General features: G+C 41.7%; 1 protein-coding gene across 4 annotated transcripts; it reads left to right on the forward strand.

The window, feature by feature from the left end:
- Window positions 1-2,100: 2,100 nt before the first annotated feature.
- Window positions 2,101-17,913, forward strand: LOC118399942 (SAM pointed domain-containing Ets transcription factor-like). Of its 4 annotated transcripts, none has more exons than XM_035796175.2 (6): window positions 2,101-2,520; window positions 13,627-14,104; window positions 15,526-15,723; window positions 16,109-16,156; window positions 16,394-16,528; window positions 16,667-17,913. In XM_035796175.2, exons 2-6 carry the CDS (start codon window positions 13,639-13,641, stop codon window positions 16,843-16,845), a joined length of 1,026 nt encoding a protein of 341 aa, XP_035652068.1. In that variant the 5' UTR covers window positions 2,101-2,520; window positions 13,627-13,638; the 3' UTR covers window positions 16,846-17,913. The 4 variants fall into 4 exon arrangements, with proteins under 4 accessions (XP_035652068.1, XP_035652069.1, XP_035652072.1 ...); XM_035796176.2 differs by having other exon boundaries at window positions 2,101-2,407; XM_035796179.2 differs by lacking the exon at window positions 2,101-2,520 and adding an exon at window positions 8,983-9,105.
- The last annotated feature ends 4,766 nt before the right edge of the window (window positions 17,914-22,679 follow it).

Raw genomic sequence — 22,679 nt, forward strand, 5'->3', positions numbered from 1 at the left:
TTAAAGGCCCCGTGTCTATCCTGTGACTCAGCTAGCAGCACTCCCTCTCCCAATCTCACAATTACTCCATTCAAACACTGCATGCGTAATGAACTCTTACGGATTAAAAGGCACAGTTGATTAGAGATCATTCACTAGATTTTTTCGTTTGAGCTGTTTATCATCTGTGTCGATATGTGTAGTGTATATATGGTTTCATGTATTTCACACATGAAACCAAATGATGTCCTGTTACCCTATTGTTCCTTAAACACAAAAGCCCCATAGCTATAAGGGAGCAGCATTGTGGCATTTTTTTAACATCTGGTAATCCTGATAACTATTAATGAATGGCTTACAGTGCAAATACAACGTTATGAATGGGGGAAATAGCTATACTCTACTGTCATTTGGGGGAGAATGCATAATGTATTGCCAAAGGTGAATTAGTCTACATTAGTCCACCTGTCATCATTTTTTTTTTCTGATCAGGCACCGTTTTCATAAAGCGTTTCAGAGTAGGAGTGATGTTCTAGAATCAGGTCCCCCCTTGTCCTTGTTATCTTATTTTGATTTAAAAGGTGAAACCGATACTAGAGCAGCACCCCTATTCCGAGACACTTTATGAATACGGGTCCAGGTCCTAGGAGAAGAAGAAGAAGAAAGAGGCAGAAGAATTTGTCTTTTGCCCCCCCAGTCATTAAAGTGATGCTCCAGAACTTTTGTATAATTTCAGACAGTAGTTTTGAAAGTGGTGCTCACAAGCCAAAACGGTTCCCCGTTTTATGTGTACTGTGTCATTCAATTGTGTACTACGTCATCCATTTTGTATCATATGTTACTATCTGCTTTTTTTGTTGTTGCAATTCGTATGATATGATTACTAATCCAATTCATAGAATATGTTACACATTGTTTGTGCTTAAGATCCCAGACTGCATCTTTAAGGTATAGTGTTGCCTTTTGTCAGCGACACAGATTCATTGCGACATGCATTATCATGCTGAAACATGGTGATGAATGGTACGACAATGGGCCTCAGGATCTCATCAAGGTATCTCTGTGCATTTCAAAGACAACTGTGTTCACTGTCCGTAGTTTATGCCTGCCCATACCATAACCCATGTCACGATGGGCGTACTGTCAAATTCTCTGAAACAACTTTGGAGGTGGCTTATGGTAGAGAAATTAACATTAAATTCTCTGGCAACAGCTCTGATGGACATTCCTGCAGTCAGCATGCCAATTGCACGCTCCTTCAAAACTTGAGACATCCGTAGCATTGTGTTGTGCGACAAAACTGTCAATTTTAGAGTGGACTTTTATTGTCACAGCACAAGGTGAACATGTGTAATGATCATGCTGTTTAATCAGCTTCTTCATATGCCACACCTGTCAGGTGGATGGATTATCTTGGCAAAGGAGAAATGATCACTAAAACACACATCAAAAGATCCCAGAAATGTTCCATACTCACAAAAAGCTTATTGCTCCCAAAACAATTGCACAAATTTTAGTGTGTCAATGTTTTAGCACAAATGTTGTTGTGTTACAAAGTGGGATAAAATATTTTGGCACAAATGATGTGCCACATTATTTTGAGAAATAAGCTTTTTGTATGTTTGGAACATTTCTGGGATTTTTTATTTTGGCTAATGAAACATGGGCCTTTACATGTTACGTTTATATTTTTGTTCAGTGTAATATCTATGTTGAATTCATTTCCCAAGATGGTTGGACATGTGAAGTAGAGTAAAGTACTAACTACATTCAAGTAAAGATGACAATTGCATTTTTTTTTTACATCAAAATAACTATTTTCAAGTATCATTTTCTAACCACCTGAATCATTTTTCAAACTGACTTAGTCTATTTTCCCATGAAATTTCACTTAACCTGTACAGAATCATCCAGATTAAACAGGAAGCTGTCATGGACACTCAGACACCCACATACTTTGAACAAAGATCAGATGCCGTTGTACTAACAGGGTTGAGAAATTACTTTGTGTTATGTGTGTTACACACACACACATTCACACAGACTGTGTGTGCTTAGGTAAACAAGGCTGCCCTAGTATAAATATGACCCGCAGTCAATGGTACTGGAATTCCTTCACACACTCTCACTCTCCCTCTGTCACACCCACAGCAGGTACATTGTCACTGATAGCATTAGTTAGCCTTAGTGTGCTTTTGGGCTGCGCCTTTATAAGTCTGCGCCTTTGAAGATCCAGCAGAGACCAGTAGACTGCCTCAGGCCCCCAGGTAGAGGATTCTTCATCAGTCTTCTGGGTTACTTATAGGCCTGCTTTCCCTACCTGCTGTCAACCTGCTCGCCTGCCTGGAGCATCTCCTGGCCCATCATAAAACACCAGACACCTGCAGACTGACAGAAGAGACTGGAATCTGAGCTAACTGGACTAGAGGTAATCATCACCACAAGTCTACCTTACACCTGTTGGGGTCCTGTATTGTCTACACTCAGCACCAGTCTCAGCCCTGCCTGAGACCACCCAGAGGCCAGCACACCTTGGCCCAGGTAAGGAGTCGGACAGGTAGACAGGATGTACTTTTTGTGGAGTCTGTGTGTATGGATGAAAAAGCCACAGAATTGTCTCCAAGGTGTGTTCTTATCAGTAATTTATCAGGTGCTGTTCGCTCTGCATTGGTCTTAATTTAACGTTTCTGAAAGAAAATTACTTTACCCCATAAGATAACTTCAAAGGTATATGGGGTTACATTTTATAAAGATGCAGCTTTTATGCTGATAAAATATTATAATTCCCTGTCATATAGCATCGATGTGGTATTTCATTTTATTGTATTTTATTCAACATAAAGGTACTAGAGAATCTGTATGCTCCAACTCTGCAACATTGCACCTGTCTGAGTACTTCTGATGTTTGTCAATCAATTTCAAATTGGATTAGAAGACCTTACAGTGAAATGCTTACTTTACGAGCCCCTAACAAAAAAATAAAGATAAGAATAAGAAATAAAATTAAGAAGTAATTCAAAAGCAGCAGTAAAATAACAATAGTGAGAATATATACAGACGGGTACCTGTACAGAGTCAATGTGCGGGGGCACCAGTTAGTTGAGGTAATATGTGCATGTATTAAAGTTATTAAAGTGACACTATGCATAGATGATAACAACAAAGTAGCCGTGGTGTAAAAGAAGGGGAGAGGGTGCAATACAATATAGTCTGGGTAGCCATTTGATTAGGTGTCCAGGAGTCTTATGGCTTGGGGGTAGAAGCTGTTTCGAAGCCTCTAGGACCTAGACTTGGTGCTCCGGTACCACTTGCCGTGCGGTAGCAGAGAGGACAGTCTATGACTCGGGTCTTTGACAATTTTTAGGTCCTTCCTCTGACACCACCTGGTATAGAGGTCCTGGATGGCAGAAATCATGGCCCCAGTGATGTACTGGGCCGTTCGCACTACCCTCTCTGTAGTGCCTTGCGGTCAAAGGCCGTGCAGTTGCCATATTGATTGTTGTCCTGGCCAGGTCTCTGACCTCCTCCCTATAGGCTGTCTCGTCATTGTCAGTGATCAGGCCTACCAATGCTGTGTCATCTGCAAACTTTATTTTATTTTTACCTTTATTTAACTAGGCAAGTCAGTTAAGAACAAATTCTTCTTTTCAATGACAGCCTAGGAACAGTGGGTTAACTGCCTGTTCAGGGGCAGAACGACAGATTTGTACCTTGTCAGCTTGGGGGTTTGAACTTGCAACCTTCCAGTTACTAGTCCAACACTCTAACCACTAATGATGATGGTGTTGGAGTCGTGCCTGGCCGTGCAGTCATGAGGGAACAGGGAGTACAGGGAATAAAGGAGGGGACTGATCACAAATGTGACCACAGACCAATTTATCTGCCAGTACATGAAAGGTATCTTGCCAATTATAGATAGTGAAGGATTCCCTGAGGTAATAAAAACGAGAAATATGGCATTATCCAAAACTCTCCCCTGGTGGACGACCAGAATGGCACAGGTGCCTGATGGTTTTACAGTGCCTTCAGAATGTATTCACACCCCTTGACTCTTTCCGCATTTTGTTGTTACAAAGTGGGATTAAAATAGATTAAATTGTGATTTTTTTTGTCAACGATCTACACAAAATACATTGTAATGTCCAAGTGGAAGAAATATTCTAACATTTATAAAAAACACAAATAAAACACCAATGTATCTTGATTAGATAAGTATTCAACCCCCTGAGTCAATGCATGTTAGAATTACATTTGGCAGCGATGACAGCTGTGAGTCTTTCTTTCTAAGAGCTTTCCACACCTGGATTGCGCAATATTTGCCCTTTATTCTTTTCAAAATTCGTTAAGCTCTGTCAAATTGGTTGTTTATCATTGCTAGACAACCATTTTCAGATCTTGCCATAGATTTTCAAACAGATTTAAGTCCAAACTGTAACTCGGCCACCCAGGTACAATCACTGTCTCCAGTGTAGATTTGGCCTTGTGTTTTAGGTTATTGTCCTGCTGAAAGGTGAATGAATCTACTAGCAGACTGAACCAGGTTTTCCTCTAGGATTATGCCTGTGCTTAGCTCCATTCCGTTTATTTTTTATCCTGAAAAACTCTCCAGTCCTTAACGATTTCAAGCATCTCTATAACATGATGCAGCCACCACAGTGCTTGAAGATATGGAGAGTGGTACTCAGTAATCTGTTGTATTGGATTGGCACCAAATGTAACACTTTGTATTCAGGACAAAAAGTGAATTGCTATACCACAATGTTTGCAGTACTACTTTAGTACCTTGTTGCAAACAGGTTTGGGAATATTTTTATTCTGTATCGACTTCCTTCTTTTCACTCTGTCAATTAGGTTAGTATTGTGAAGTAACTATATCCTCAGTTTTATCCTATCACAGCCATTACACTCTGTAACTGTTTTAAAGTCATAATTTGCGTCATGGTGAAATCCCTGAGCGGTTTCCTTCCTCTCTGGCAACTGAGTTAGCAAGGACACCTGTATCTTTGAAGTGACTGGGTGTATTGATACACGATCCAACGTGTAGTTAATGACTACTATGCTCAAAGGGGTATTCAATGTTTGTTTTTTTTACCAATTTTTTACCCATCTTTGTGCGAGGTATTGAAAAACCTCCCTGGTCTTTGTGGTTGAATCTGTGTTTGAAATTCACTGCTCGACCGAGGGACCTTACAGATAATTGTATGTGTGGGGTACAGAGATGGGGTAGTCATTCAAAAATCATGTTAAACGCCATCATTGCACACAAAGTGAGTCCATGCCACGTATTATGTGACTTCTTAAAACTTCTTCGGGATCAGTGTACCTTGGTTGGTTAAGCTAATGGTTGAGCTAACGTAGGCTAATGCGATTAGCATGAGGTTGTAACTAACGATACAATTTCCCAGGACATAGACATATCTGATATTGGCAGAAAGCTTAAATTCTTGTTAATCTAACTGTACTGTCCAATGTACAGTAGCTATTACAGTGAAAGAATACCATGCTATTGTTTTTTGTTTTGTTTTTGTTTTTCATCTTAACCATCTAGACGAGTTGAGAACAAGTTCTCATTTGCAACTGCGACCTGGCCAATATAAAGCATAGCAGTTCGACACATACAACAACACAGAGTTACACATGGAATAAACAAAACATACAGTCAATAATACAGTAGAAAAAAAGAAAACATAAAGTCTAGATACAGTGAGTGCAAATGAGGTAAGATAAGGCAATAAATAAGGCAGAAATAGGCCTTGGTGGCAAAGTAATTAAACTATTGCAATTAAACACTGGAATGGTAGATGTAAGGAAGATGAATGTGCAAGTAGAGATACTGGGGTGCAAAGGAGCAAGCTAAATAAATAAATACAGTATGGGGATGAGGGAGTTGGATGGGCTGTTTACAGATGGGCTATGTACAGGTGCAGTGATCTATGAGCTGTTCAGACAGCTGGTGCTTAAAGCTAGTGAGGGAGATATGAGTCTCCAGCTTCAGTGATTTTTGCAGTATGTTCCAGTCATTGGCAGCAGAGAACTGGAAGGAAAAGCGGCCAAAGGAGGAATTGGCTTTGGGGGTGACCAGTGAAATATACCTGCTGGAGGGCGTGCTATGAGTGGGTGCTGCTATGGTGACCAGTGAGCTGAGATAAGGTGGGGCTTTACCTAGCAGAGAGTTGTAGATGACCTGGAGCCAGTGGATTTGGTGAAGAGTATGAAGCAAGGGCCAGCCAACGAGAGCGTACATGTCGCAGTGGTGGGTAGTATATGGGGCTTTGGTGACAAAACGGATGGCACTGTGATAGACTGCATTCAATTTGTTGAGTAGAGTGTTGGAGGCTATTTTATAAATGACATCGCCGAAGTCGAGGATCGGTAGGATGGTCAGTTTTACGAGGGTATGTTTGGCAGCATGAGTGAAGGATGCTTTGTTGCGAAATAGGAAGCTGATTCTAGATTTAGTTTTGGATAGGAGATTCTTAATCTGAGTCTGGAAGGAGAGTTTACAGTCTAACCAGACACCTAGGTATTTTTAGTTATCCACATATTCTAAATCGGAGCCGTCCAGAGTAGTGATGCTGGACGAGCAGGCAGGTGCGTGCAGTGATCGGTTGAAGAGCATGCATTTAGGTTAACTTGCATTTAAGATCAGTTGGAGGCCACGGGAGAGTTGTATGGCATTGAAGCTCGTCTGGAGGTTAGTTAACACAGTGTCCAAAGAAGGGCCAGAAGTATACAGAAGGGTGTCGTCTGCGTAGAGGTGGATCAGAGAATCACCAGCAGCAAGAGCGATATCATTGATGTATACAGAGAAGAGAGTCGGCCTGAGAATTGAACCTTCTGGCACCCCCATAGAGACTGCCAGAGGTCCGGACAACAGGCCCTCCGACTTGACACACTGAACTCAATCAGAGAAGTAGTTGGTGAACAAGGCGAGGCAATCATTTGAGAAAACAAGGCTGTTGAGTCTGCCAATAAGAATGTGGTGATTGACAGAGTTGAAAGCCTTGGCCAGGTCGATAAATACGGCTGCACAGTAATGTCTCTTATCGATGACGGTTATGATATCATTTAGGACCTTGAGCGTGGCTGAGGTGCACCCATGACCAGCTCTGAAACCAGTTTGCATAGTGGAGAAGGTACGGTGGGATTCGAAATGGTCGGGAATCTGTTTGTTAACTTGGCTTTCTTTTTCACTTCATTGGTGTTTGGGGAGAGTGCACAGTTTTGAACATGAAACGTTAATAATAAACAAATTAGGCACATTTGGGCAGTCTTGAGACAACATTTTGAACATAAATGCAATGGTTCGTTGGATCAGTCTAAAAGTTTGCACATACACTGCTGTCATCTCGAGGCCAACATCTAAATTGCAGCTGGGCTGGAATAATACATTATGGCCTTTCTCTTGCATTTCAAAGATGATGGTACAAAACATTTACAAAATATATATATATATTTTTTTTGTATTATCTTTTGCCAGCTCTAATGTGTTATATTCTCCTACATTCCTTTCACATTTCCACAAACGTCAAAGTGTTTCCTTTCAAATGGTACCTAGAAAATGCATATCCTTGCTTCAAGGCCTTGAGTTGCAGGCAGTTAGATTTGGGTATGTCATTTTAGGCGAAAATTGAAAAAAGGGGCAGATCCTAACAGTTTTTAAGCACATTTTTACTCCTTAACTTATTCAGGCTTGCCGTAACAAAGGCGTTGAATACTTATTGACTCAAGATATTTCAGATTAAACATTTTTATAAACTTGTAAAAAATGTAGACAAAAGCATAATTCCACTTTGATATTATGTGGTTGTGTGTGTTGGCCAGTGACAATTTTTTAAAAAATGTAATCCATTTTAAATGCAGACTGTAACACAACAAAATGTGAAAAAGGTCAAGGGGTGTGAATACTTTCTGGAGGCACTGTAAATGTATCATAAAAGTAACAATGGTTTGGTTTGGCTGCTACCCAAACCATAACACAACAGCACTTGAGCATGTAGCAACCGCCTCTTAAGAGATAGGAAATATTAAGGGTACAGCTGCTCAATAGCACTAAACACTCAAAACGTGCGTGTGTAGTTCTTAAAGGATAATATTCTATCAAGATTGAGTGTTATGTGAGCATTTGGAAAAGGTGAAAAGTATGGTGTGCCGAGTAGCCTAATCGGACAAAACAAGTATTTTAACAGATATGGGCAATGGGTAGGCTAATCTTTTTTTGTTATTAGCCTATCCGTGATCGGGGAAAAAGTAATTTTCGGTTGCCAGACAGGGTACAGATCTTTCAATAAAATGCAAGGTGCTACGTGGTCTAAATAACTCAACTGGTTAGTCTGGCTGTCTGTATATAGAAGGGCATTGTGCATTGATCTAGCTGCTCTGATTGGATAGAGCTAAACTGTATTTCTAAAATCCACTGGATTCGCTTCATATTTTCAACTAACCACTTCTCCTTGCATGTTTCGGTTTGATCATTTCTTGCTGCTTCCTGCTGCTATAATAAATCAAATGGGTAGGACGTTTGCTCAAGCTATCAATGTGCAGTGTACTGTATCTAACGGAAGCGGGGCGAGGGTACGGAGAAAAGATTCAACGTGGATGCGCATTCTGAATGAGTGACAGCAAACTGCTTGCTGCAAATTGAGGACACAAACCCCTCCACGCGCTGCTCATAATCTGCAGTTTATTTCGCAGAGATTGGTATTTTGCCAACATCTATTTTAGGCATATTAAAACACTTGTGTGTTTTCCGATCACAAGTATCATCCGATCCGACTATTAACTGTCAATTACTAATAGTCCTACGATTATGAATACCAGTATTTTCAGGTTGGCACACCCCTATAGGTAACTGTAGCCACCCACTCAAAAGGGTGTTCCTCTCTGAAGAACCTGGCCTGATGCCAATGCACCTGCATTACAGGTGAAAATGGTCCCATGTTACAACAACTGCAAAACAGCGAGGCACACAAAGAAACCGTTCACTTAGGTCATGTCTACACTTGACACTTACACACCACTTCCGCTATCAGAATACGAAGAACGCAATTGAAAAGACGGGTCTAGACGCACAAAAGTCACTTTGTGGTCTGATTGTGTTCAGAGCTGGCTGACCACTTCTGTCAGGTATGCATTGTGTTCGGTTTTCTTCTCAGTCTGGACACAACCGGAAAGCCCATACCGTGGATGACGTCATCAGCACTACTCCAACTAGTCTGCAGAAGACGTTGTTTTGCGACCGAATGGAGGAAATACGTTCCTAGAATTGTTTGGCTAGAGTTATGCTAACCCGTTTGCAATCCCTTTAGCATTGCTTGCTACAGATGTCAGCTGGCTAGTTTACATATTTTAAATGTTTTTATTTCACCTTTGACTAGGCAAGTCAGTTAAGAACAAATTCTTATTTATAATGACCGCCTATACTAGCCAAACCCAGACAACGCTGGGCCAATTGTGCACCGTCCTATGGGACACCCAATACAGCCTGAATTCGAAGCAGCGTTTCTATAGTGACACCTTGATGCCGTGCTTCAGACCACTGTGCCACTTGGGACCCCAAGTTAGTTAGCTACAGTATTTAGCGACTCCCATCCGTTGTTGTTGCGTTATTAGCATGTTTTGCCTATTCCACCATTTGTAGAATGCATACTGGCATTTGAATATACCGCGGGAAAAGGGAATCCGGACACACTGTGGACATGGTAGACACATTTAAATGTAGGTGCTGTAGCACCGGTGTGGCTGGTTTCCGGGTTAAGCGTGTTAAGAAGCACTGCTTGGCGGGTCATGTTTCGGAGGATGCATTACTCGACCTTCGCCATCTCCCGAGCCCGTTGGGGAGTTGCAGCTGATGAGACAAGATCATAATTGGATCCCAATTGAATATCACAAAATTGGGGAGAAGAAGGGGATACAAAAAAAAATGTTTCCATCAGCCTAATGGAGGTGTAGATAATCCTACATTTCAGTTTAGTGTAGTGTTCAAACTTTGAACTTGTGAACAAGGCTGCATGGGATTTCTCATAATGCGACTCCGTGCTGCTAATGGCAATGCCCGCTTTAGGTATAATGCCAGGAGCCTCTTGTGGATTTGACAGCTGTTGCATCTGCTATGCAGATGTCGACTAAAGCAGATCTGGTTGAATAGAGCCCCAAATCTCTCTTTAAACCATACACACACAGCAAACAGTCACACCTGACTGTATATACGTCTTTAACTCCAAAATCAAACAAGGGAGCCCTTTCTTTGGAAGTGCACAGGGAGAGAACTCAACAAGTGAAATCTGGTGACTGTTGTGTCTCCCTATGTCTATTACTGATGCACTCTTTTGTTTCAAAAGTTGTTTTACAGAATATATAGCAGTCAGGGTATTCAACTCCTGTTCCTGAAAAAAATGGCAGTGTTATCAGAAAGCACAGCATCGGTTTTCACTGCTACACAGACGATACACAACTTTTACATTTCTTCGTCACCAGAGGATTTTAGCTCCACGGATGAGTTATTAGTATTAGTGTGATTTAAATACGTGGATGGCTCACAACTTCCTCCAGCTAAATCAAGACAAAGACCGATGTACTTATTGTTGGAGCCAAAGCACAGCGAGGGAATCTAGCCGCACATTTGAATTCACTGGCAATAAAAATAAAACACCAGGTAAAAAACCTAGGTGTTATTTTAGATTCTGAACACAATTTTGAATCACACGTTAGGAATGTGACCAAAATGTTACCACCTGAGGAACATTGCCACGGTGCTGCTGTTTCATTTCTCAGTCTGATACAGAGAGACTCATCCGCGCTTTGATTACAGAGAATGTCAACAAAAATATAAGAAAGATAAATAAAAAGTGGTTGAATGGTTACCAGGGAGGATGGCTGCCTTCATGGCTATGGTTCATCTGACTGTGTGTCTAAGGCCTGGCCAGCAAATGGAGCGAAGCCTAATTCTCCTGAAATGAATATCACCGTCTTGACCGAACTCATTTAGAGATCAGTCAGGCCCTTAATCCTTCCCCTGGGGAGCATGTTTGTGCCTCTTTCTCCCGTCCCCTCCCCTTTTGGAAAAAGCTAATATGGCTAAATTTGCCGGGCTAATGGGCTTAGCGCAAGCTGTTACAGAGGAGAGTGGACACACAGCAGGCTTGGCCGGTACACCGCCTGGCGCTTTTTAATCTGACTCCTGATGAAGAGAAGAGACATTGGGTTATCCCCAGACCCTTAGCGGGAAATTGGGAGATAAAAGGAGGAATGGGGAGGGGTTTGGAGATGTGGAGAATAGAGAGAGAGAGAGAGAGAGATGAGGGCTCTTTTGGAGAGGATAACTTAATTTCCTTTGGGTTAATAGGACTGGTACAGTCTGTCAACTGTGTTCCCGCAAGGATCATTGTTGCAACGCTAAAGTAGCCATATCCTCACCCTGAGGAATATTCAAAGTCTGATCAGTTCAATCACTTTCTTAGTTTCTTTGAAAAACAACCATATAACAAGTGGAACAATTGATCAACATAAATATAGATGGTTTGGATTGCAGTTGCTGGGTGTGGTACAATAGTGTTATAGCTGTTTTATGAATACAGTGGCTTACAGTCTATCTGGGCAAACAAACCATGTCTCTCCTTGAACATGTGCTGTGCGATAGCAGGCGTCTTTTACCACGGCACAACTACTGATAACCCCTGTCTCTATGACTGCGAAGTTTCTTCCCATTTACCACCTGTGGCAGCAGGTAGCCAGGTACACTGTGAATCATAAGTGAGGTCATCCTGAGATTACACTGGTCAGTGGTACAGCTGACAACCTCTTGATGTTGACTTAGGATGTCACTCTGATGCCAGTCGTATTGCAGCTGTGTGGAAAGTTTCTAAGGAAAGGCGTTTTTCCTGTTCAGGTCACATGGTGAGGAATAACTTTGGGCCGCTTTACATGAGGCAGGGCAAAACCCTTGAAACCAGTGTGTACGTAAACGGAGTGAATTGACACAAGAAGTACAAATTCCTCCAAATTCTTATGGGACTGTTCCTTAGCAGACAACAACACTGGCCCAACATCATACTACATTTGAGGTGTCTTCTCCTCCACACTATCTTTCTTTCATTTGATTAAAAATTCCAGCTGACAGTGGAGCCAGAGGGCTGTGGAGACGGCACCTTGAAAGGAAAAGGCAGGCGGTCGTACCGCTTTAGGCCTCAATACAAGTCACCTACCCCCAAGTCACCACCCATTCTGGGCCACTGACCCACAAGTAAGAGACTCAGTGCAATCCATTTTGCCCCATGCCTGCCCTGCTGGTTCTGTGCACTCTCTAAAGGGTCATTCCCCCTGTGTCTTCACTTGACTCAGGACACATTTAAAGAGCCTCTGCAAACATGCTCTCACCTCAGTTTCTGTTCTGTTCACTGTGCATCACTCTGGAGGAGTCATACCCGCAGTCCCTCTGATGGGCTTTCTTAACGTTTTCGAAACTGTTGCACGTTTAGCAGCCGGAGATTTGGGCGCGAAGGTATAGTTTCTTGAAGGTATTGTGCTTTTGATTTACTGCAAGAACATCATCTACTGTATAATGTTGTTTAAAAAAAATAATACTTCTTAGTCGAATTTGACTAATTCCAAGAGGTTATTACAGTTTGGCTATCATGATGTTCACGTAGGTCACTGGTTACACTTTCTTTACAGGGTTTTCAGTGAAATAAGTATTCATGTTTTCCAGTCTTACATCAAACTGAATTGGATATATGAAAGAGAACTAGAGCTTGATTCTGCTCATTCCCACACGAATGAAGAAACACTTGTTTACCCTGGGTCAACAAGTTGGCTTATGGGAAGTTGTCAGATAATGATCCACATAGCACACAGGTGTTGCAGGATCATACCAAGTTTGATGGCAAACGGCTGGTTTTCATTATCCCGTCATGAACTGTGTGAATGTGGTCAATGCCCTGTATCTCCACTAGTGGTGGAAAAAGTACTCAATTGTCGCACTTGAGTAAAGGTAAAGATACCTTGATATAAAATGACTCAAGTAAAAGTGAAAGTCATCCAGTAAAATACTACTTTAGTAAAAGTTAAAAAAACGCATTTGGTTTTAAATATATTTAAGTATCAACTGTAAATGGAATTGCTAAAATGTACTTAAGTATCAAAAGTAAAAGTAAAAAGTATAACCAGACGGCACAATCTTTGAAAATGATTTTTATTGCCGGATAGCCAGGGGCACACTCCATCACTCAGACGTAATTTCAAACAAAGCATTTGTGTTTACCTAGTCCGCCAGATCAGAGGCAGTAGATATGGCCAGGGATGTTCTCTTGATAAGCGTGTGAATTGGACCTTTTCCTGTCCAAATGTAACAAGTACTTTTGGGTGTAAGGGAAAATGTATGGAGTAAAAAGTCATTTTCTTTAGGAATGTAGTGAAGTAAAAGTAAATGTTGCTAAAAATATGAATAGTAAAGTGAAGTACAGATACCCCAAAACACTACTTAAGTAGTACTTAAGTATTTTTTACTTAAGTACTTTACACCACTGATCTCCACACACACAATATATTAACATATCAAATAGGAAAAACTGTTGGTACTATCACATTCTTGAAATTGGCAAATCTTTATGACTATTGTAAACTAAATATCCATTCTTCTTCCCTCACAAGGAGGCAGCAGCCATGTCGAGTCCAGGGGAGAGTCTATCATCAGAGGGCAGCAGCCCATTGTTTCCGTCCCGCCTAGGTCTGCCTGAAAGCCCCTTGGGAGACAGGACAGGTGCAGAGGCTGGTATGGCCTGGGAGATGGAGGACACCAAGCCCTGCATGGAGGCTCTTGAGCATCGCGGCCTTCCGGGCCTTCACCTGTCCTGCTTCGACATGCTCTTCACCGAGGACTCCACCTGGCTGGTGAAGGTGACCGAGGCTTCCTCGGGTCAGGCTTGTCCTGTGCCTCTTCCCATAACCAGGACCGAGCACCGTGAGGAGCCAGAGCAGTGCCCCGTCATCGACAGCCAGGCCCTGGGGCTCTCCCCGGGACTGGAGGGCCAGGAGGAGGAGCGATCCCTGGAGCAGGTCCAAAGCATGGTGGTCGGGGAGGTGCTGAAGGACATCGAGACGGCCTGCAAGCTGCTCAACATCATCCCAGGTAGGTACTGTTACAGTAGCAAACGGCCACTCTCGTGCTAGAATTAGTGGAGTTAGTAGAATAGACATTCCTGTTTAAAATATGTTTTGTGGTGGGTACCGATTCTATGTAGGATTAATTGATCCTTGTCACATCAGCGTTCTGTGCTGTCCATATTTTGGAAAAGGGAAAGGGGGATACCTAGTCAGTTGTACAACTGAATGCAGTACACCTGTACAACTGAAACGTGTCTTCCGCCTGTGAAACGTGTCTTCTCTGAATCAGATAGGTGCGGGGGCGTGAATGGCATCCACATCTTCGTCGCCCGGAGACCTTGTCAGCTTGAGGATTCGATCCAGCGGTTACTTGCCCAATGCTTTCGGTTACTTGCCCAATGCTCCAACCACTCGGCTTGATGAGCCATAGTCCGTGGACTGAGGGACTTTACACTTTTTCCTAATTCTTCATCTATGGCTGCCTCTACTGCATGATCCTGTCTCCCTTTCATGAGCATGAAAAACACCAGAGCCATTCATTCCAGCCTATTCATGCATACTGTCCAATCAGGTATTGACACAAGGTATTGATATATTGATTCAGAGCAGACACATCTGCAGAATCCGCCTGCCGCAAGATGATAATGAGATGGATGACAGCTCTTAATGATGAACTATGTCTCGCTGACGCAAGTCATGCTTGTTTGCTCCAGGATCTGTATAATCCCAACCTTTGCATGTGTTTAACAAATACCCAACAGGACCTAGTGGGAATGACGGTACTGCTTGCCTGCCAACAGCCGTGTACACAGTGCATGGGTGAGGTCTGTTCATCTGGCAAAGTAAACAGCAGGTCAAGGGCATACAGTACTGTGTGTACTGTAAGATGTCTTCTGTCAGCCACACCCTTTCATCACAGAGACCCTACTTCTTCTCCTCCTGCTGCTCCCGCTGTATCCAAAATGTGGCCTCGTGGTGCGTTTCAACTGATGAAAACGATTGTACACAACAGAACAGTACCCCACCTTATGCAAACCACCACTCTCCCTAGGCCACGCCTGCGATTAGAGTTCACCCAGAGCGAAGCTCGCAGAGAAAAGACAAGGCAAATAAACACTTTATGGTGAAGACAGTAATTGACCTCTGATTGACAGCATTTGATTGCACTCTGTATGTGTGTGTGTGTGTGTGTGTGTGTGTGACCAGAGATAAACTGATTCTGCAGTGTGGGGAGCACACACATCTAGGGTCTCCACTGTGTTCATGGTTGTTTTGGTAACCCTCTATCCTGAATAAATCCCTCCCTATTGCAGGCCAACAGACATGCAGTTGACATTTACAGTAAATGTTACTGCTCGTTTGCTAATAATTTGTTCAACATCAGTAGATGTATAGGGGACAATTCAAAATAGTGTTATTGCGACCGTTCTTATCTGTTATCCCCAGACCCCATAGAGTGGAGCTCGGGGAACGTCCAGAAGTGGTTGCTGTGGACAGAGCACCTGTATAGACTGCCTCAGGCCGGCAAGGCCTTCCAGGAGCTCGCTGGAAAAGACCTGTGTGCCATGAGTGAAGAGGACTTCAGGCAGAGGTCCCCTCAGTGTGGAGACACCCTGCACGCCCACCTGGACATCTGGAAGTCAGGTGTGTTATAATAGCTGTATGACTGGCAGGGCCCGAGACTTTTGGGAGCCCTAAGCTTATGCCATGTTAATATGATAGATGAGTGAGAAAGACTAACAAAATCAATTGGGGCCCCCTGAAAGTCAGGTCCCCTAAACACATGCTCTGCGAGCCTGGTCGGTATTCAGCAATGATTTTTAAAAAAAAATGTATTTGCGGGGGCCCCAAGTGATCACTTTTGTTGCTTATGCATGAGGCTGGCCCTGATGACTGGTTTAGACAGACATTCTGCACAAACTGTAGTTTACTACTGTTTTCTCCTCAGGATAAGGAAGCTTTTATCATTCTGTTCAAACAATACAACAATACATCTCTCTCTTTCTCTCCCTTCTTTCCCTCTCTACAGCTGCCTGGATGAAAGAGAGGTGTTCCGTTGGTGACAGCAAAATCACAGGTAGGTTTAGCCTCTACTTTATTAGCTTTGTTAGGAAAGAAAGTGACATGAATCTCATTTCTCGAGGGCCAGAGTGTTCATGGCCCTTGGGAAGGAGTAGTGGCAGTTGTGTGGGTTCATAGCTCCTAGGAAGAAGACCAGAGGGTCATGTATAGTGCAGTTTTGTTAGAAAATATGTGTGTGTGTGTGTGGGGGGCGGGATGCGCGCGTATGTTCATAGCTCATCCCTCTGTGCAGGCGGAGAGGAGCTGTGGTTGGAGGCAGACTCGTCATGCTCAGGCCAGCCCATCCACTTGTGGCAGTTCCTCAGAGAGCTGCTCCTCAAACCCCACAACTACGGACGCTGTATCCGCTGGCTCAACAAGGAGAAAGGTAAGCAGGACAGACTGTGTGACCGCCAAGAACTGATGGGATTAGTTCAGAAGCATTTTTTGTTTTTAAAGACGGAGAATGACAATTTAATGCAGTGACAAAGTAATCCATATCGAATCTCACTCTGCTGTCTGTCAGGTATTTTCAAAATCGAAGACTCTGCTCACGTGGCGAGACTCTGGGGACTGAGGAAGAACCGTCCAGCGATGAACTACGACAAGCTGAGCCGCTCCATACGGCAGTACTATAAGAAGGGCATCATCCGCAAGCCTGATGTCTCCCAGAGACTGGTCTATCAGTTTGTCCACCCAGTATGAGGGGACGGAGGAGGACAGAGGTCTCCAAACAAAGGGCCACACGATCACACCTTGCACTTGTACATTACACCAACACCAAGCTGAAAAGGGGTGAAACTAACAAGCATGCACTGACCAACCCCTGTAAGTACACATAGCCTTTGCCAGCCTTTGCCAGTAAGTGTCAGCAGTCAAAGTTGGCAAATGAATATTTTGCTTTTTATAATGCAGAGAAGAAACTTGAGACTAAAATTTTCTCTGGGCTGATTCCTCTTCAAAACCACAAAACAACAAAGAAAGAAAAAAAAACAACCTTTGAACTGCCTTTTTCATTTGCACGATCTGCCTGTCCTTTTTCCTATTATATCATTTAATCAATAACCCGTATCTTAAAACACCGGAAGACAACATTTGATTGGCATCAAACATAAGGAAGAGAAATTAACATTGCCCACAGTTATACCTTTAACATTTATGTACCTGCTGTGTGTAGGACGAAGAACAGTCTGCTTGTGCTTGTTTATCAGAGCCTGTTCTACTCATTCCTCTGGGAATGTGGTTATGAGTTTTGCTTCAGCTATAGGGTTCAGCTCTGGCTTTTGGCTGTCACCCAGAGAGGCAAACAGCTCACTCTTTTTTAAATTTGATTATTCACATGGCACACTTCGGAACTCTCCCGAAAGGCTTTTACAATAGAGCATTTCGCTGAACCCGAATGGGAGTGCAGCAACAACCCCCTCATAATAAACTCATGCAGTCAAAGTCTGTAACTGACTGGTAAAAGCCGTTGGTTTTCCACCCTGCCGTAGAAAACATCTAGAAAGCACCAGACCACTGTATATTACCATGTACGTCATATGCTCTGTACCTTTTGCTTGCGTTTAAATGTAATAGCAATTTTTATTTGAAATGTAACCAAAAAAATATAGATAGGAATATCTACATCAAAAACTGTATCCTCCGCCATCTTTACCATTGCAATACAGGTTCAATTCTTGAAAACAAGCATCATCACCAATCTCATAATTGATCATTACCAATTCTGTTGAATTCTATGAAGTATACAATAAAAAAATGTGGGTTCCCCGAGGGGTTTTTGGTAAGGGTGCTGGTTCTATGTGGAACCATAATGACCCAAAGAGCCCTTGGAGCCCTTCAATGGTTCTTTGAGGTTCAGAAAATGTACATGTAGCAGCAGCAGCTCATTCAAATACTTTGGGACTTGGCTTTGCTCACAGCTCTTTCTGTGCAACCGTGAGTGAGTGTCCTTCCACTTGATCTAATCTGTTGTGTTACGCTATTTATGACATGTTATGTACGACTATGGTCAGTGACAGTGTCTTGTGAAAGACTCACGTATGGCCTTGTGTCAATTGAGAATGGTTGACTAAGTCAGTAGTTCTCAATTCTCTCCTCAGGGACCCCCAGAGCTACCACACCTAATTGAACTTGTTAATAAACACAATAATAAAAACTATTGCATTTCAACCGTATAGTATGGCTTTTAATCCAGAATAAAAACCCATGTATGGTTTCTACAAAGAACCACTGACATTGCAAAAGGTTCTTTATAGAAGCAGTCTCCGTGAAGGTTCTATATCGAAACCATAAAAAAAAGGGTTCTATATTGCCCCAAAAAGGGATGTAACCATAGCAGAACCCTTTTTGGTGCTATATAGAACCTTTTTTTATGCTTCTTTATAAAACATTAGGAACGGGTTCTTTAGAGCACCATACAGGCTCCATTTAGAACCTTATGAGCATGGTTCTTTATAGAAAGAAAGTTCCATATATAAACGGGTTGGCTGACAACGTCACGGAAATGATGAGCTTGCATCGATGAGGTAGATGGCCGTGTGGTGTTATGATTCTGAACAGTCAGCTACCAACAATGACAAGAAGCTGCAATGTGGGGAATCGTAGGTGGCTGACTTCGGCTCGTGTCTTGTTGTCCCCATGTATCATTACGATCTCAAGCACATTCTTGGTGCCCTGCATAGTTCCAGCTAACTGGATATATTAGTCTGAGCATACAATCCAGTCTAAACTAAAGCCTCATTCACACCTTGTGTGTATATCTTATACAGGGGGACAACTTTGGTTTTAGAAGTGGGGGGGACATAACCTGGTGGGGGGTCTGGAGGTCCTCCCTCAGAATTTATCTAAAGCTCATTTCCTGCATTTCCACAAAATCGAATATGACCCTTTTGGGGTCATTTATATTGAAAATAAGAATATAATATTAATATATTTCTAAATACTTCTACATGAATTTGGGTGCTACCATGATTATGAATAATCCTGAATAAATCGTGAATAATGATGAGTGAGAAAGTTATAGATGCACAAATGTGAAAATGCTGACCTCCCCTGTTATTGTAATGGTGAGAGGTTAGCATGTCTTGGGGGTATGATATTTGTGCATCTATAACTTTCTCACTCATCATTATTCAAGATTCATTCAGCATTATCTGTAATCATGGTAGCATCCACATTGATGTAGAAGTGTTTAGAAACATACTATATTCTTATTTACAATAAAGGTGACTCCAAAATGACACAATACATTATTTACCATTCATTTGTATTGGGCACAAAATAATCTAAAACACAACCAAAACAAACAGAAAATGTATCCAACAAATGTGTAGAGTAACAACCTTTACGTAGTCATTGTGTGCTATAAATGTGGGACCAAATACTTCACTTTTTACTACTTTAATACACATACAAGCAAATGTGTCAATACTGGGATAACATAACATTTAGCCAGCCTTCACAAGAGCATAACATATAACGTATGTCCCCTTTTGTGTTTTACACCTCCAGCAGAGGAATTACATTACTGAGTGCTTGATATTCAGTTTTACTGAACCCTTTATACAATTTGGAAATCAACTTTAGAGGTTTGTCAATCTAACTTAAAATAGTTTCACTCTGTGAAGCTCGTGGCTTGTCCAGTGTTTGTTGCACAGAGCGAATAAAGTGTTGCATCTGCAAAGGTTCACCTCAGTGCCGTTACAGACTGGTCTTCCCTGGTTGCCTGATCCTGCTGAGACACCTGTCATCCATTCACTGATTGTTATAATACACTGCAAAATTCACCTGAGCTCTGTAGACTGCTCTTCCCTGGCTGTCTGACCCTGATCCAACAGCTGTCACCATCTGATCCTGCTAAGAGATGATGAGCATAGTGTTGTGTGCTGACTGTGCATCGTAACTGTGAAGCCTATAGAGCTGTTTATACCGTGTCAGTGTGCAAAGTAGGGAGTTAGCTAGGGAAACTGACAGATCAATGCTATACTGACTGTGATTGGGGCCAAAATGATATCTAACTTTAGCCACATTTTGACCAGCTGCAATGGTACATTAACTGGCGTAAACGAGCCAAGTTAATTTACTTCTGTTGACCAAACAAAGGCTACAAAACATTTCCATACACACAACAGCTGTTAGATACTGCTATCTGACAGATAGCTAGAGGCTAGAGCTGAACTGACTGTGGTACACTAGCTGGCTAGCTAGTTAATTAATTTCAAACAGAACTAGAGGGGATGAAACATTATCTAACATGTCAGTTGCACTACTAGCTCAGCACTGGGAATATTTTTTTATTCTGTTGAGTAAAACAGCTGTTACCTGGCCAGCTATATCAGTCAAATAAAGAGAAGCCAGTTTCTGATGTGCTTGCTTTTGCAACTTAAAGAAAAAGCACAGTACATACAGACAACAGCTACCTCAGTACACACTCTCTGTGGTGTCTGCACGGTCCTAAATCCAGCCGGCTGAAACCACTAAAACCACCTACCCGACCGCTCTGTGGCATCCGCATGGTCCTAAAGCACACCTATGCCGCTTTTTGTAACACAATGCAGTGATAAACCTGGGGAAGGGGGGGGTAAAGCAAATTTCAGAATGTGGGAGGGGTCATGCTCCCCTGTCCCCCGTCCATCCGTACCCAGTGAAAGTTGCACCCCTGCTCTTATCTGTCAACCTAATCTGCACTGTGATCAGATTTTTATGGTCCCTCCCTGTATGCAAATTATTTGTCAGAAGTAAGACAGTTATTGATGCCATTAGTCAATGGTGTTACCTGTTCATGATTTTACAGGGCGGAATAATTATGATTTAAATCCAGGTCTGTTTACAGAGACAATGGCTCCCTGACTACCTCCGGAGATGGTCAGGAAGATTGGATCACAATCAGAACACAGTGTTTTAGTAATCTACACCTGTCTAAACATGTGGGCACAATCAGAAGGTGGACAAGATCAGAACACAGGACATATTGTAGCACCAGGTATAAACAAGACTTAAATGAGAAAGATTAAAACACTGATTGCGACCAAAGATTCACTTTGCACATAATATTTGTAAGATGATGTGAAGTGCCTTCAGAAAGTATTCATACAACTCGACTTACTTCAGAAATCTCTTTAACATAGACAATACCCCATATTTACAAAGTGAAAACATGTTTTAAGATTTTTTTGCAAATTTATTGAGAATGAAATACAGAAATATCTCATTTACGTAAGTATTCACATCTGAGTCAATACAGTGCCTTCGGAAAAGTATTCAGACCCCTTGACATTTTCCACATTTTGTTACTTTATAAGCCTAATTCTAAAATGGACTGAAATGTTTTTCCCCTCATCAACCTACACACAATACCACAAAATGATAAAGCAAAAACATTTTTTTAGCATTTACACAAGTATTTAGACCCTTTACTCAGTACTTTGTTGAATCACCTTTGACAGCGATTACAGCCTCAAGTCTTCTTGGGTATAACGCTACAAGCTTGGCACACCTGTATTTGGGGAGTTTCTCCCATTCTCCACAGATTCTCGAAAGCTCTGTAAGGTTGGATGGGGAGCGTCGCTGCACAGCTATTTTCAGGTCTCTCCATTTCGAGTCTCATAACAAAGGGTCTGAATACATGTAAATAAGGTATCTGTTTTTAATTTTTAATAAATGTGCAAAATCTTGTCCTTATATTGATGAGAAAAATAAATAATTGAATCCATTTTAGAATAAGGCTGTAACGTAACAAAATATAGAAAGGGGTCTGAATATTTTCCAAATGCACTGTGCTGTGGGTATTTCTGGGTAAGTCCCTAGGAGCTTTGCACACTTGGATTGTACAATATTCAATATTTGCACATTATTCTTTTAACAATTCTTCAAGCTCTATCAAGTTGGTTGTTGAGGATCACTAGACAGCCATTTTCTATTCTTGCCATCCAATTTAAGTCAAAACTCAAAAAAATATTTTCTACACGATTCATCGTTGGTCTTTATTATGAATGCAGCTGCCCAAAAAAGTTCCTGAAAGAAAAGACACCGTAAGATCTACACTATTTATATACTGGTTGAAATATGATATTCATCTATAAGGTCATAACAAGTTCAACATATATCACCTCGAAGTGAATATGGCAGCTTGATAGAAAAGGTCAGAATGTCTCGCTCAGGGAATAAATACAAAAAGTAACAGTGCCATAAAATATGATATTTACTTATTAAAAAAATATATATATATATAAAAAATATTTAAAAAAATAGGCAACCATAATTTCATTCATACATAAAAAGTCATAACACCTGTATTTGTAGATGTTCCTCCCCCAATTAGATGTCAACCCAAATAGTGATTGTTGTTAGGGGCATTTGATTCAGAAAGAGTAGGAGCTGAAGTTCTTTGTGTTTACTGATGACCTCTAGTGGTGTGTTATAGGTAAGGCTTTATTTACAGCTTGCAGGATAATTCATTATTATAAGACTTGCCAAAAGACATTATAGAGTCTCATATGCTTAAGACCAAAATGTTTGGTTAACAAATAGTCAAATCA

Source organism: Oncorhynchus keta, chromosome 21, assembly GCF_023373465.1.
Source record: "Oncorhynchus keta strain PuntledgeMale-10-30-2019 chromosome 21, Oket_V2, whole genome shotgun sequence".
NCBI lineage: Eukaryota > Metazoa > Chordata > Actinopteri > Salmoniformes > Salmonidae > Oncorhynchus > Oncorhynchus keta.

Excerpts from the sequence above, each read along its gene's own strand:
- LOC118399942 (XM_035796175.2), top strand. The coding sequence starts at position 13,639 with ATGTCGAGTCCAGGGGAGAGTCTATCATCAGAGGGCAGCAGCCCATTG. Across the intron at positions 14,105-15,525 it reads GCTGCTCAACATCATCCCAG|ACCCCATAGAGTGGAGCTCG; the intron begins GTAGGTACTGTT and ends TGTTATCCCCAG. Across the intron at positions 15,724-16,108 it reads CCTGGACATCTGGAAGTCAG|CTGCCTGGATGAAAGAGAGG; the intron begins GTGTGTTATAAT and ends CCCTCTCTACAG.